This window comes from Neovison vison, chromosome 1, assembly GCF_020171115.1.
Source record: "Neovison vison isolate M4711 chromosome 1, ASM_NN_V1, whole genome shotgun sequence".
Taxonomy (NCBI): Eukaryota; Metazoa; Chordata; class Mammalia; order Carnivora; family Mustelidae; genus Neogale; species Neogale vison.
Window position 1 is genome coordinate 236,421,477 of NC_058091.1, and position 15,659 is coordinate 236,437,135.

Sequence of the window (15,659 nt, forward strand, 5' to 3'; positions counted from 1 at the left end):
CCACGTGGGCCTATTCAGGCAGAGCACACTTGTCAGTGACATGGCTCTGGACAGCCTTCCGTGGACCCATGTCACCTCAGGTCCGCCAGGGCCGGAATGCTCCAGCTGCTGACAGGAGAGGCAGCTCAGCTGGCTGGCTGTGCGCTTGGATATGTAAAAGCACCCAAGTGAAAGTTAATGGAGCAAAGGTTTAAGGACAGTGTTTTGGGGCTTAGAGAACCATAAAAGAGGACACACGCCCAGCAGGCCATATACAGTCATGGGCTCACCCCAGCTCCTGTGGGCTCAGAAGGTCTTAGTGTGACCTAGGAATCCCCCAGGTGCTCTGTGACCTGTCTCCCCATGCCCAATTATTATCTCTGCAACGCTGAATGCAGGGCTGGGGAAACAGGGGGCTGCCCCTTCACATGGAGGTGCACTCAAGACTGTCCCCAGGAGTCCATCTTTACTTGGCTTAGAGGCTGCTAAAGACAGCCAGGACTCAGAGGGCCAAGGTATGGTACCTACTGACCAGGCAAGAGCCAGGCCTGTGTTATGGGAGGGACAAATATAAAAGAGTCACAGTGAGCTATGAGAACATCAGGCTCTTAGATGGGCATAATGATGGCAATCATCATCATGATAATAACACTGAATGCTTAATGTGTTGAGTATGCTCTTAAGTATGTGATGTGCACTACTGCAATTCTCCCTCACAATCCTCTTATCTTTATGTGGCAGGGGACAGAACTGAGAAACAGAGAGTTTGTCACTGCTGCAGTTCACACAGAAGCAGGTGGTTGAGCCTGGACTTGCACTTTGGTGGCCTGAATCTAGAGCTCAGGCACTCCAGTGCTACATGGGAGCCTTGGCTGCTCTGTATTTCTGGCTCTTGAGCAGGTGGCAGGAGGTGTGACCTAGGACAAAGTGGGGCACTCAGCCCTGAAGGGGAGAGCTTGGGCGACAGGCAGTCAGCCCTGCTCAGGAACTCTGCCACTACCCTACCGGAGGTCAAGAAGGCAGTCCACGAAAATGTCTGCTTCCTGAAATTAGGCAGCAGCTCTGGGTTTCTCCTGTGGGCAAAAGAAGGGACCCTTTCACCCAAGGACCCAGTAAGATTAACGCCAAAGGAGAACTTCATCTGGCAAAAATCTCAGCTACAACAAAGACTCTGGCTTTTTCCCAGAATCCTGATTTTTCTCTTAGGTAAATGGTAAGTTATGACCAACTGTGACATCAATAGTCAATTTGAAAAATACTCCCTTTTCCTTATTTTCAGGAGGAAAACAAAAAAACAACAACAAGAAAAAGGTACAGCAAGTAAGACTGGTTCCCAGTTCTACCATGCGGGTGCCACGACTCAATTTTCACACAGGATACTTGAGAAGGACAGCTGGGAGTCTGCTGGGAGATGGCCCCGAGGGAGTCGACTCTACACTCCCAACAGTCAGGGGGAGGACAAGCATGGCTGCATGGAAGCTCACTGACCCCGAGCTTGCCCAGTACCCTGCTAGCCAGGAAATAAGCCTCACCTGCTATGGAGAGTGAATGCCACTGAACCCAGGAAGAGAAGAGGCACAGACCCTGCGTGCTTCAGTCTTCACCCTGAGCCGGCCACTTGCAAGATCCCTGTTCTCTGCTCCGCTATCCCCTATCCTCTGTCCAGTTCCCAGACTCTCAAAGCCACTGCCAGGTGCTGAGCGGAGCCCTGTCCAGGTACACAGTCACTTTTCATGTCCAATACAGCTCCATGAGGCTGAGTCTATCCAAGTGAAGACTTCTGTACACTGTCCTACTCTTGACAGTGCCTCTAGAAGTCTCACTGCTACTCCCCTATTTTGGGGAAAGACCCCCCCACCCCACCCTACCACACTTCTTTTCAGTCTTACCCATTCAAGAGAGAGAGACTGTATTTTTTTTTTTTTCCTCTTAGGAACTTTGAAAACTACAGTTTTTGTTTTTTTTTTTTTTTGCTCCCCTACCCCTCCCACAGCTCTGCAAGGGGATGAGAAACTCACCATTGTCGAAGACCGTGCCTGCTGTGAACGAGAGCTCTGAATCATGTTCAGCTTTGCAGGCATATAAGGCTTTTGCCTTCCGGAACGGTGTGCTGTGTGAAAACAGGAGTTTATTTAGCAGTATTTTTAAACCTTCTGAAAGCCCCAGATACGTAATCTCTCTCATCCACTTCCCTGCAAGCCACCTAGTTGTCTCTTGCGGCAACAGCCTGACAAGGCAGCCAGATGGCAAAACATGAGGTGGAAAAGTTGCAAAGGTCACCAGAGAAAAATGAGAATTATTCAGAGACAAGACATAAGCCCTGAGAAACCACACTTCTTGTGGGGTCACCTTGTGTCATGTGAAACTCTGCCTAGGAGTTACAACACCTGAACAGTGGGAGTATAGGCTGAGACCCATTCTTGGAGCAGGAGTAGTTTGGGGAAAGGGAGGCTGGGCAGCTTCCCAGTTGCTCTGGAGAGCACTCACAACAGACCTGGTTGAAAACTGGCAATGCTCAGGGAGTCAAAAAAGCAGAAATTCTAACAACCATGTTTCGGCTCTAGGCCACGGGATGACATTCGCTTTCTCAGATGCCACTTATTTCTCATTGGGCTGGTGGAGCAGGATTCCGGAGCTGGAACTCCCCGACCCCCAGGGTAGGGCAGGGAACAGACAAGTTGTGTGTGTGAGCACTTACATGAAGGTGTGTGGGGAGCGTCATGAGGAAGAAGGGAGGGGGGAACATGGCGTATATATGTGCATCAAAATAATTTCTGAAAAGCTCTCAAAGTGACTCTAGTGTGCAACCAGGTCTAAGAACCACTCTTCTAGATTAGGGGTTGGCAATCTCTTGCTCTAAATGGCCTAGCAGTGAGTATTCTAGGCTTTGTGGGCTATAAGAACTCTGTTGCAATTACTCAGCTCTGCCTTGTGGCATAAAAACAGCCATAGACAACATGTAAATGAATTTGTATGGCTATGTTCCCTCAAAACTTTACTTAGAAAAAACAGGTGGTAGGTTGGACTTGATCTAAAGAGTAAATTGTAAGAACCGGTAAATCCCATTACCTTCTATCAATTTTGCTTTGATATCCAAATAGTTCCAAATGAGCTATGAACTTCTCAAGGGTCATAAAACAAATAACATTTAACAGTCAGAAGTTGACTCTTTATTTGCTAAAAGTAATCTCTTCTCCCTCTGAAGAAGTACTTTTAGGAGCTCAGGGCAGAATAACAAAAGAGCAAGTAGGTCCTCTGGGTTAAACAATTATTCCAGGGATGGATTATTTACTCTAGCTTCATCTGACTAACAGAAAGCCTCCAGGAGCCAGTGATGCTAAATGCCCTCTGGCACACTGATTTCTAGCAGCCAATTGAGATTTATGTGAGGAAAATCTGGTCTTAGGTAAGCCCAGATAAAAATCACAAGAGGCAGGGGTCTTGGGTCATTATGACACTGTTATTTCTCAGAGTCACCAAATCCAGCTTCTCTTTGGGAAGGAGAAGCCATGAATGGATGGATGGACACTTATACTGGGACCAGGCATCAGAAGGTCTAGTCTTGGCTCCATGAAAACTGAAGGAAAGATAGTTTAAAAGTTCTGCTGCACAGAATGATCATGATAAATGATTATCTAGAATTGTTGCTGGGCATATTTTACCATTCTTTTCTCTGGTCTTCTAGTGGCCAACAGATGATGGCCAGGCGGGAGAAAATTGGGAAAGTGGGAGAAAATAAAGTGGATTCACTGGGAATCAAAGAAAGAAGAGCCATCAAAATTCCTGAGCTTTAAGTGGAAAACAGCTCTTTCTGGGGTAATTGTCATTAAACTCAGAATAGAGCTCTGCACCAGAGGCATATTCTGTGATCTAACTGAACCAAGTCTGCATATTGTCAGGAAGGGCCAAACATCCATTGTGCAACTTTCCATGGAGGGCAAAATAGTTTGTTTTTGTTTTTGAGGGAGTGGGAGCCAAGAGGAGGAGTTGCCTGGTTATAAAAAGTGATAAAATGGCCCATATTCCATAATGGCAGGCAAGGAGAGCCTGGAAGGTAGAAGGAGAATCCATCTGCCATTAACCTTGGTCACTGGCCCCTGAGGACAGTTCACAGTGGGTGGGTAGAGTACATAGACCAGGGATGAGAAAAATCAAAGGTGAGGGTAAGATTACTGAGGCAAGCCTCCTCCAGCTGGATTTTCATAGAGGTTACTTATTAACTTCATTAAATAAAAGGAATGGGACAAAATGGGCAAACCAGGGAAGCCAAGTGGGGTATCTGGCAGGAATCAAGCAGAGGGAATGGTCTCAGGTGCTGAAGTTTATCATTCAAGAAGAGTAAATTTTCTACTAATGTTAGGCTTTTGGAATTGAATCAAGTGGCAATAAAATAATCCATTAAAAATAAAAACAAAGATCAGGAAAGGGACTTGCTTTTTTCTTAGATTAAGAGGTGACTGACCATCTACAAGAAGGTCTTTTCCCCTGAGACCTCCTATTCCTGTTTCCCAGGACCAGGGCTGCCAAATACAAGACAAGACACCTAGTTAAATTAGAATTTCAGATCAACGAGAAATGCTTTTGTAGTAGAAGTATGTCCCAAATACTACATAAGAAAAATCATTTGCCATTTATTTACCATTCAAATGTAACTGAATATTCTGTATTTTCATTTTATTTGCTAAACATTTGCTAAATCTGGAAATTCTATCTGGGGAACAGTCTTATCTTTTTTAAAAGTTTGTCAGCCCAATAGGTCCAGGGTCCTATGTTATATTCGCTCTCAAAAGCCCCAGTAGTTTGCTTAAGGTAGGGTTCCTACCAAAACAGATCCTGTTGGCACTGAGGTTGTGTTTGGCTTTGGCTCTGACTAAAAAAAATTAAAACTCCCCACAACAAGCATCCTTGGCTCTCTGGCTCCCCATTCTTTGCAATGCATCTCAACATTGGACACAGAGAGCCTGAGGTGCCTTCAGCTGCTCCTGAAACAGTGCCCTTCAGACCTCAGCTGGCCTTCAAGGGCATGAACAAGTTTGGAACCTTCTGCTGGTTCATTTTTTAATTTTCGCCTCTGAGCATGGCACAAGGCCAGAAAAGCACTCAGAGGAGCTTCCCTCAAATGCCCTTGCAAACCTTGCAAAATGACGACCCACTGTCCATCAGATGACATTACAGGGAGGTGGGGCCAGCCAGACTGGCAGGATGCAACAGCTTGATCATTCAGGCCACACTGCCAGGGACCACTGTGTAAAGGGAAGCTATGGTTTAGGGGCTGGGAGCTTCTCTAGGGGTAACAGGAAAGGGAAGTGTGAAGGGAATATGCTTCTACGACCCTTCCTCTGCTGTGCTATTAAAGTCATCTTCCTTCCTGCACTTGAACTAATAAGCACTGAAAATGCTTGGAAGAGGGGAGAGGGAGTCATTCCCAGAGGAGACATTACGTAGAAGTTCACAGGACCATTTGTTAGGTCCTATAGAGTATTTAATTTTTAAAAAGCTCTGCCAGGGGAAGGAAATCTGAAGCTTCATGCTCTTGAAATGGATTTGGGGAAAAGGCCCCATTGGACCTGAACAACAGGTATGCCCCCATCTCTTGGCTGCACACCCCAATGGCAGTTAGGGGACTTTAATCCTCTCTGTTGGCTAGGACTGATGGGCTAGCTCCCAGTAGGGTCTCCATCTGTGCTCACCTCGGCACACACACTTAGCCCTGTGACAGCTAATTCCAAGCCCCAGTCTGCTTTTCCTATTTCAAAATGGCAGATTCCTAAAGTGTTGTGGAATAGTATCATCCAAATGGTGCTATTTTAATGATGGCCAGAGTGGGCAGTTCTGAATAACCATGACCCCAGACCTACTACAATAGCAGATCCTATTGCCACTGTGCTTTGTCAATCATCAAATGCTTTGGGAGATGGAAGGGAGTAGCTAAAGAAAGAAGAAACCAAACAAACAGACCCGGAAAATTTGTTGGGTGATGGAACGGAGTACAGAGGTGGAGATACTGGTTAGGCAACAGGCCCCCAAACTCAGAGACACAAAAAAGTGAACATCCTCAAAGCATAGAATATGTTCAGCTTTTTACCTGAATGATTCTACCATTCTGAGTCCCCCAGTCCATTTTGTTCAAGGGACCAGTGTTTTGAAGATTTTACTTCCCTTTGTTCAAAATGAAGGAAACACGTTCTGCTAATGACCAAGCCTCTTCTATGAGTAGTGATGCATATTGGGAGGTGGCTATAGTTTGCTGCGGTTCAGGTCTTCATGGGGGAATGAGTGACTGAACTGCTCTGGTTAGATCCATCCCATATCTCATGTCCTAGAAAGTTAATGTCTCCCAAAGCACCCAGAATATGTCTAAGAAATAATGAGGAAATAGCTTGAGTGTCAGAAAAATAGGGTCTGAATTTTAACTTTATTCCCAGGATGAGGATAAGAGTATATGAAAAAGCTACCTTTCCCACCTTCCACTGTAAAGCTAGACAGAAAATCAGGAAAAGCAGGGCAGGCTCTGCAGCTGGGAGTGGCATGGAACCTTAGGTTTGGGGCACCCACATGTTTGGAGGAAAGAGTGCTGAGTTGAGGACAAGAAATCCTGATTTCTGGATGGGCTCTCATCCAGTGGTGGGACTACAGTCAACTCTCTGTGCCTTAGTTTTTTTCTCTGTAAGACCATTCAGGCCATTTCTCCTCTCATTTTCACAAGATGATAGAATGCAATGATAGACTGGAAAGATCCTGGAGAAGAATAAACTAATATATACATCTATATATATAAATAACATGGGTTTTCTTTTTTAAAAGTGAGACTCAATGTTACAAATTATTTAAGCCTCTCTGCTGGACCCATCCTTCAGGTAAAAAAACAGCTATGAGAAAAAGATGGCAAGAAAATACTGTTAAGGCTCTGGGGGCGTATGATGCTTTATAATTGGGCTCTACATTTTAGTTGTCTGCAAGCAGAAACTAAATTTGAGAGAGACACAGCCTTAGGATTCATATAGCAGAGAGATTCTTTATTAATTAATTTCTTTCTTTCTTCTCAATTTCTTTCTTAATTAATTCTTTTTTTATTTAAATAGCTTCTTTTCTCTGAAGAATTAAGTCTAGACATCCTCAAACCAGAGGAGAAGAACTAGATCAACTCTGAGAAAGAGGTGCTGCCTATTCCCATGAGTGCTAAGGGTCCATGATGCATGGAGATCGGAGATCGGAGCACACAGAGGGCAAGGAGGCAGCCATGATGATTTAAAGAGAAACTGCTTCACATCTCCATCCTTTATTCCATTACATTCATCTCTCTCATGACTCTGGTCTTAGCAACTAGGGGTCAATGCTCATGGCCAAAAAGGACCTCCAGTCAAACCCCACAAATAAATGCTGCCTGATGCTACTTGATAAAAATGAGGGAAGGAAAGGCCAGTATGTGTCTCAGCACTGTTCCCTCTGGTATTATCTTTTACCAAAGCACAGAGAAAGCTCCATGACCCAGAGAACAGGGGCCCATCCAGGAGGCACTCTTTCCCCAAACTCCAGGCATCACAGATTCATTCAGAAATTGGAGGAAGGGTTCAGAGAGATGTGGAAAATGCCATGCTGGTTCATGCACATGTCCCTCCCAGCTTCGGTCTCTTAGGCTGGAATCACAGGAGGGCAGAGGCTAGCCACCCCCACTGTTCCTGACCGGCTTTGGATAAACAGGAATAGATCGGTCATCATCCAAGATTTTACCTGGAGTCTTCGCGAACCGCTTCTTCTGGCCTGTCAAAAAGCAAGTGCAGGTTTGGATGGCGGGGAACAAAGTTGACGAGGAGGCTGAACACTGCATGAAGAGAGGACCAAGCCAATGAGAGAGCAACAGCAGCAACAGAAAACCAAACAAACCCTGCAACAGACCTGATGGGGGATGAGTCGCTGGACGTGGATGAGGTGGGCATAGGGCTGGATGGCGCCGAGAACATGGGCCAAGATGGCGAGAGGGGTGAAGTTGGGCTTGGATTCGGGGGGCTGCAAGACAGAACAATCAGAAAACTCGTCAGCACAGAGGGAAACCACAATGGGGGCACGAGGTTCATGGGAGGCCAAATGATGGGGAGCTGGAGCAGACAAAGGAGCACTGAAACCTGGCTGTGTTGTCAGTGCCAAGTCACATTTCTCCAGACCAGACCTCGCTATATTCCAAGTAGCATCTCTTCCGCAATTCTTTGGAATATTAAGGAGTCTCTCTGCCCTGCAGAACAGCTGCTTTCTAGGTCACAGGAGCTTTTCCGACGGTGTGCCTTGCCCACTGGTGGAAGATGCCCTGGGCCCGTGTGTGCGAGCTCTCGCTCACACTCCAGCACCAGCCCACGGGGAACAGGGATAGTTTCTAAGGAACCTTCAGGTTCCACTGCTGTGAGAGTGTTTTTAAAGTTGGATCTCAGCAAAAATGACCATTTTTCTGGGCCACACGGGCCATTCAGGCAGAAAACAATTTCCTGTTTACATTTTTAACTAAACGGGCTGTGTGCCATTGAAGACTCAGAGAAGCAGTGCATAAGAAATACAATAGCAGATGAAGGGTCTGGACGCACACCTCTCAGGAGAGGGCACACATTACCCACAGCGTTGCGGTTCCCCTGAGGTTTGCGTTCCAGGCCTGCCCTTTCTCTTTTCATGGATTTTGGGCATTATGACGCTCTAAGAAAAAGCCCCACTGGGAAGGCAATGAAAAAATGAGGAACAGAAATCTTCAATCTGTCATTTTGTTCTTTGATGGGTAGCTGATCAAAAGTTTACAGGGGAAAGGTTAAAATGACTCACTGAAACACAGCTTATGACTTTTAACTGGTCACGTTAGCCCTTTGACTTATTTCTACAAATTACACAAACAAACATCTTAGCAACTCCATAAAATCATATTAAATCACAGATAGTGGGAAGACCAATGACTGAGAAAACAATGTGGAAATCGCCCAGCCACAACACCCCCTGCAGTCCTGAGCCTCAGCCGACTGCTGGAATGTTTGATCCAGGCACTTTATCGGGGGGAAAATGACAGCAATCCAATTCCAATGCAATGGACTCTCTAAACATAGTGGGATTTAGCAAGAATGCATAAATGTTCTACTTAATGAGCCATTCTCAATTCAGACATGAGATCTAATAATGGTTCTAATTACCTATGGTTGTAACATACATTCTCATGGAAATATACAGTAAAACCTATCACATGAGTTCACCAGAAATCCACAGACTAAAGGAACGAAACACTTATTTAATGCCATTACGTACATTATATTTCTAGAACATAAATTCTATAAGGGCAAGGATTTTTATCCATTTTGTTTACTGATCTATCTCTAATACCTAAAATAGTGCCTGTAAGTATTCAAGAAATAATTACTGAGTAAATTAATAAATCTCATTTAACTTTCCCAACAAGCTAAGACACACAAAACAAATGTGGAAGCTTGGGGCCAATTTGAAACTTGCCTCTAAGTGACAGGGCCGAGGTTCAGACCCTGTTCCCCTGGCCGTCAGCCCTGGGCTCTGGCGACCACAGCGTCCTATCTCTAGGATAGCAGGACTGGCTCTATTCCTTTATGCTGTGCCAAGCTTCCTTATAGGCCCGGTCACAGCACTAGAAGCCTTTCTTAACCACTGATTTACGAGTTTCCTTTAGATCCCTGCCACATTTGCAAAGGAAATTGGGAATGTAGCAACAGACAGATTCTATAAGACTCAACACATTGTAAATTCTCCAATCCTGCCTCCAGTCTTCTCTCTGGTAGATTCACATAGCAGATGGAATTCATATAATATAAGAGATTAAATTCTAAAAATATGGCTTTTTTCTTTTTCTCAAATAATCCAGCAAAAAGCTACTGAGCATACAATATGTTCAAACACAATAAATGGAAAACAATTTAGCATTTGCCAAGGTCCCTAACCTCAAGAGTTCCCAATCTATTTAACAAGATCAGACTGACCAAAAAACAACTATAACATAAGACAGTAAGATTTGGCAGCTGAGGGATAAGTTACTCTCTTATTAGTTGAATACCTGCTCCTGCTTGACTCTGTCTCGAGTCCCGAGAGAGAGTGCTGCCTCATTTTAACTGTGCAGTCCTCACTTTCTTCTATGGCTGCAGCTGGTGAGCAAGACCTTACTTTCTCAGGCCTCTCCCCACAACACTCCCCTCTCGATAATGACCTAGTAGGCAAGGCCTGGCCATGACTTCCAAACTGCAACCCAGCCCAGGAACCCAAGCTCTGACCAGGGAAAATTTGTAAGTTCAAGAGAGCAAGCAGCCCAGGCCAAGAGGCCTGAACTCATCTGTTCCTCTGGTCAGTGGTCAGCACAGGACAATTAAAAAGTCCTTGGGACTTTTTGTTTGTTTGTATTCTTTTTTCCTTTTTAGTGGCTTTTATAAGTACAAAACACCTCCAGCTTCCTATCTCATTTGTACAAGAATCATGACTTTGGCTAAAAGCATAGCTGGGGACATACTCTATGAACACAATGTGGGCTCTGAATGTTTTTTCACATCCATGCTTATCAAAGTGGTTCTTGGCCAGTAGTACGTGGCTGAAATTATCTGGGGGTACAGTTGGAATTCTAAGGTATTTGAAACCATTATAAGAAATTAGTCTTCAATCTCCATGTCACTTATTGTAGTACTGTCATTTTTAACAACTAATAAAATTTCATTTGTTTGCTTGTGTTTTACTCATAGCAGTGACATTTATTTGCTATAAAATGACCACAATTTAAAGTTTATGATGACTATATTTTAGCATAACAATAAAATGCACACACCACAGTACTCTGATTTTTTAAACTGCTGGAATTATGCTTTTTACTCATTTGTGCTCAGAATCATGTCAATAAAACTCATGATCAGCAATACTATAGAACGTGTGTTATTTATTTAATGATGGATATCTATAGCAAAAGAATGACAATAATATATAACTATTATTTCAAGAAGCAAGGAATACATTTTATTTTAATTGTGATGCAACTCAGATACAACTCATATAGGTGGGAAATAAGATCACACAGACGATGCTAATGGCCCAAGACTGTATAATCTTTCATTTCCCTTCAGTTCCAAAGTGTCTGGCTATAGCTTATGGAAAAATGACAACAGCAGACAAAAATAAACAAACAAACAAAAAACCTCTCCCTTAAAAAAACCTAAAACAAAACACACAAACAATAAAGGTCAGTTTGCTACTGGCTCTGAAGCTGCTATCAAATTCTCACTTTCCCTAAGGAGGCCAAAGATAACAAATGACTGAGGTTAGGATAGGAGAAAGTAATTTTGTAACTACAGTCTTAGCAGATGAGCCCCTAAGGCCTCTCTACCATCCTAAGAGTAAGGCTGTGGGTATCTGAGCTGAATGCCCCAGCACATTTTTCATTCCTGGGGTTCTGCCCGTACCTTACTCCTCTCCCCACCCCCTTTAAGGCCAGCTACAACAACAAGAGCTTAAACTTTAGCATGAAATGAATATTTGCTGTTTTAGTTTGGATTCAACTGGAAGGCTTATAATAGTTTAGTCTGCTGGTCCACAGTGTCCTCAAAAGGAGTCCAGTCAGTCCTGTTGACATTCACTGGACAGTGAAGAAAGAATGGTTTAGGAAGATAAGGCTCAAAGGCCTGGCAGCATGCTGGGTTGTGGCCAATAGTTCAAGTACAGTGTGTGGCATTATCATCAGCTTGACACCCTTCTGTGGTGACTCACTTGAATGATGGAACGTCTGGTATACCAGCCAGGGCATGCCTGCCTTACTATGGACAGTGCTGCCCCAGCAGGCTCCCAATATCATCATGCAGTGGCAGACCCAGGCTAGTCTCCACTCTATGGCTTTTAAAACCTGGTGCAAGATGAGCAGTAAGCTGACCATTAAGAAGAAAGCTAATCTTTGAAGATTCTGATACTCAAAATTATAGATGGCCTTGTAGAAAACTAGAAAATACCAAAAGCAAGAAAAAGCAATACAATCATAATTTATAACCACTGATAATCATTATTAATATCTTGGCATATCTTCTCATTTTGGAAGGAATAAAACTACATAGTAGCCTGTTGTGTTTTTTTTCCCACTTATTAAAGCATTTTTGAATATCATTAAATAGCCTTTGCTATCACATTCTTAAAATGACTAGAGGGGTGTTTTATCATATGGTATATACCCTGATTTACGCAACCTTTCTCTTATTGTGTATATTCAGATTATTATGTCCCTCTAGCTATCATAAAGAGTGGGGCAACTCGCATCCTTGTTGAAGATCACTGAATGTATGTTTCCTTAGCATAAATTCCTGGAAGTTAAGTTAAATTGACTCCTAGTGTCAAAGGCTAGGAGTCCTTTTTAAGGGTATTGATACATCCTAGCAAATAGATTTGCACACCGGTTCTGCTGAACTGCATTCCCACCAACTATTCCTGGAGGCTGTCCCTTCCCTCTCACCGTCACCCAAGCAGCAGGGGGCATCATTAAAAAAAAATTAGACTTTTTTTTTTTCCCTGTTGGGCTCTACTCTTTCCTAGCACTTCTAGTGATGTAAAAATGAATACAATTCCCTTCTCTTGTTCTGTTTCCATCTGGAAGCAATGTTTAATTTTCCAAAGGACATTCTGCCAAGAAGGTAGTGTAGGGAAGAACACAAGCAGGTAGACAGAGAAGACAATGTAAACCTGGAGAGTTAGAGCCCTCGTCAAATGGTGTGGCTGACCCAAGGGTAAGTGGGAGTGACAGATGGTCAGCCCATTCCTGGACTCTTAAAGATGGGTCTAACTCGGAGGGATGAGGTATAGAAGAGTGTCCTTATAGTCTTCTGCCAGGTGTGTACTATGGAGAAGTCAAAAAACTGGCATTTGCTCCTCTCTGCCAGGCACTGGACTGTGATCTACAGCCCAGGTTCCCAGTCACATATGTTGGGCCTGGGCAAGGACTGTGAGATCACTAGCCCAGGGCTGACCTTAATGTACCATCAGTCTTCTCTTCCTAATTAAGTACAGAATAGGAAGGTGCTATTAAATCCAAGGGGGTATGCTTGTCTTTCCCCCCACCCCCTGCCCTTTCCTCCTATGAGAGATCAGAGAAAATTCCATGAAAACCAATAATGTCCTATTTAATCTAATCCCAAATCAGTGAATTCTTCTTCCTTGGGAAATATCCCTTTATGTCTTGATTTAAGGCACATAAAAAAAGAAGGGATATCAAACCTCAGCCAAGGAAAGAGGACCCAAAGGAATACTGATAAAATGGATAGTGGTGAATCCGAGCAAATGACACAAAAAATGATTTTAATTTGTTAAAAAACTGACCACATATTTTTCACATGTGTCTGCTGAAGCTGTGTCAACACAGAAATTCTATATATGTCCCAAACTAGTGAATTTTTAGTATGTGCTTCACAGTCTAACAAGAGGGAAAACACACATGCCCCTGAGCTGTATCATTCTGTGATCTTTTGACTTTTACCAGTATGCATAGTATTTACAGATTCTTCCCCTCATCTAATATACTACCTAATATATCTTAATGTGCATTTTTATCCTATTGTATTATCTATTTTAATGTGCATTTTGGTCCTGTCAATGACAGTCCTGATTCTTATTTTAATGAGACAAAATGGTAAAATCCCCTTAAGGCCTTAGAAATTATAGGCAATCACTTTTAAGACAGTTTTTAAGTGATTTGCTTTTAAAATAGTTCAATTTATCTAGAGTGTAGTAGTTCCCTTTCCTTTCTGAAGTATAAATTTCAAACAAAATTTAAACTTGGATGGAGTGTGCTGGGAATGGCAAATAATTCCATGATTTAAACAAAATTCAAAATCTTAGAATAGAGCATCTGTCATCCTTAAGGTTCTCCAAGTCAGTAATTTGAAACTTTTCATGTATAATAAGGCAGTAATGGGAGGCAGAAGGGAAATCTCTGGATTGGAAGTAAAGATGACTGGACAACAGTTCCAGTTCAGTTACTCAGTGTGCAGGGAAAAAAACCTTAAAGGAAAGGACCAGTGAGGGTAAGAGGGCCAAATGCCTCTACTGTGCTTCAGGGTGCAAAATACTGAATAAGCAGAGTATTCTTTTTTATTTTTTTTATTATTATTTTTTTAAATTAAAGATTATTTATTTATTTGACAGACAGAGAGCACAAGTAGGCAGAGAGGCAGACAGAGAGAGAGGGGGAAAGCAGGCTCCCTGCCGAGCAGAGAGCCCGATGCGGGGCTTGATCCCAGGACCCTGAGACCATGACCTGAGCCAAAGGCAGAGGCTTTAACCCACTGAGCCACCCAGGCGCCCCAGAGTATTCTTTTTTAAATCTGAGGGTAGTCCCTCGGGCTTTTTCAATGCCACATTCCAGGTATATGAGAATTGGTTTTTATGTATTTACTTTCTTTCAACTGAAAAAATTTCATAATTTATTGTTTATTTATTGAAGTTATTTGTAAAGAAAGGCTGAAGCATTTTGGGTCCCATAGAGAATGCTTATGTTTATATTTGCTGTTTCAAAGATTTGAACAGTTGCTGAGAAATCACCAAACTTCCTTACTATCTTAAATTGAGTGCAGTACAATTGTCATTCCCTCTATAATGAAGACATTGCAAAAGCAAATGCAGTCACTGTAATTTAAAAAGAGAAGGAAAGAAATAGTGTTGCCAGGTTCAATCGTACCTGTCCTGAGGCGTAACTTAAGGCCACCATTCTAATGCTAGGGATATTTAAACATTATTCTTAAAATACATCTGCAAGGAGGAAACTCTAACTACACCTCAGGGGATTGAGAGCAGGGAACTAGGTGGCATGGATTTAACATTCACTTTTTAATTTTATTTATACTGTTTTAATGTTTTTATCATGAGGCTTTATTATTTTGTAATAGTAGAAAGCACTCTTCTATAAATGATGCTAGGATAATTGGATATCTGTATGGTAAAAGTAACACTTGGTCTGTCCTTCATATCAGACCTAATATACGATTTCCAGGTGGATTACAGATCCAAATGCCGAAGGCAAACAATAAAGGTTTTAGAAGAGAATAACTCTGGGAACTTGAGTTGGAACATATCCAACAGAGCCTATAAAGCAGTAACCATAAGGATAATACAGATATACTCAACTACATTAAAATTAAGAATTTGTATTTATCAAAAGACAACATTAAAAGAGAGTAAAAAGGCAGCTTACAACATATAAATAAAGGGCTTATAACCAGACTCAGCAAAGAGTTCCTACTGATCAGTAAGAAACAGACAGACAACCAAGGGGGAGATGGCAAGCAACTTGAACAGGGACTTAAGAAGAGAAAATGCATCCAGACGCCTGGGTGGCTGAGTTGGTTAAGCACCTGTCTTTGGCTCAGGTCATGATCCCAGGGTTCTGGGATCGAGTCCCACCTACATCAGGCTCCTTGCTCAGTGGGGAGCCTGCTTCTCCCTCTGCCTGCCACTCCCCCTGCTTCTGTGTGCACTCGCGTACTCTCTCTCACGCTCTCTCTCCCTGACAAATAAATAAAATCTTTAAAAAAGAGAGAGAGAAAATGCAGAAAAAAAAATGCTTAACCTTGCGGTAGTCCAAGAAATGTAGATTAAAAACAAAATGAGGTAGTTTTTCACACATACCAGAGTGACTAAATAGCTAACACCAAAATGCAGAAAACACCCCGTGGTTGCAA

General features: G+C 42.9%; 1 protein-coding gene across 3 annotated transcripts in view; it reads right to left on the reverse strand.

The window, feature by feature from the left end:
• Nucleotides 1-15,659, reverse strand: part of ARHGAP26 (Rho GTPase activating protein 26) — a 443,705-nt gene that overhangs the window by 12,822 nt on the left and 415,224 nt on the right. The window contains exons 21-22 of one of the 3 annotated variants that reach the window (XM_044225350.1): nt 7,711-7,986; nt 1,998-2,089 (exon numbers count right to left, since the gene is read on the reverse strand). In XM_044225350.1, coding sequence (XP_044081285.1) covers nt 1,998-2,089; nt 7,711-7,986 — 368 coding nt within the window. The remainder of the gene's footprint in view (nt 1-1,997; nt 2,090-7,710; nt 7,987-15,659) is intronic. The other 2 variants (XM_044225360.1, XM_044225370.1) reach the window with 2 other exon arrangements.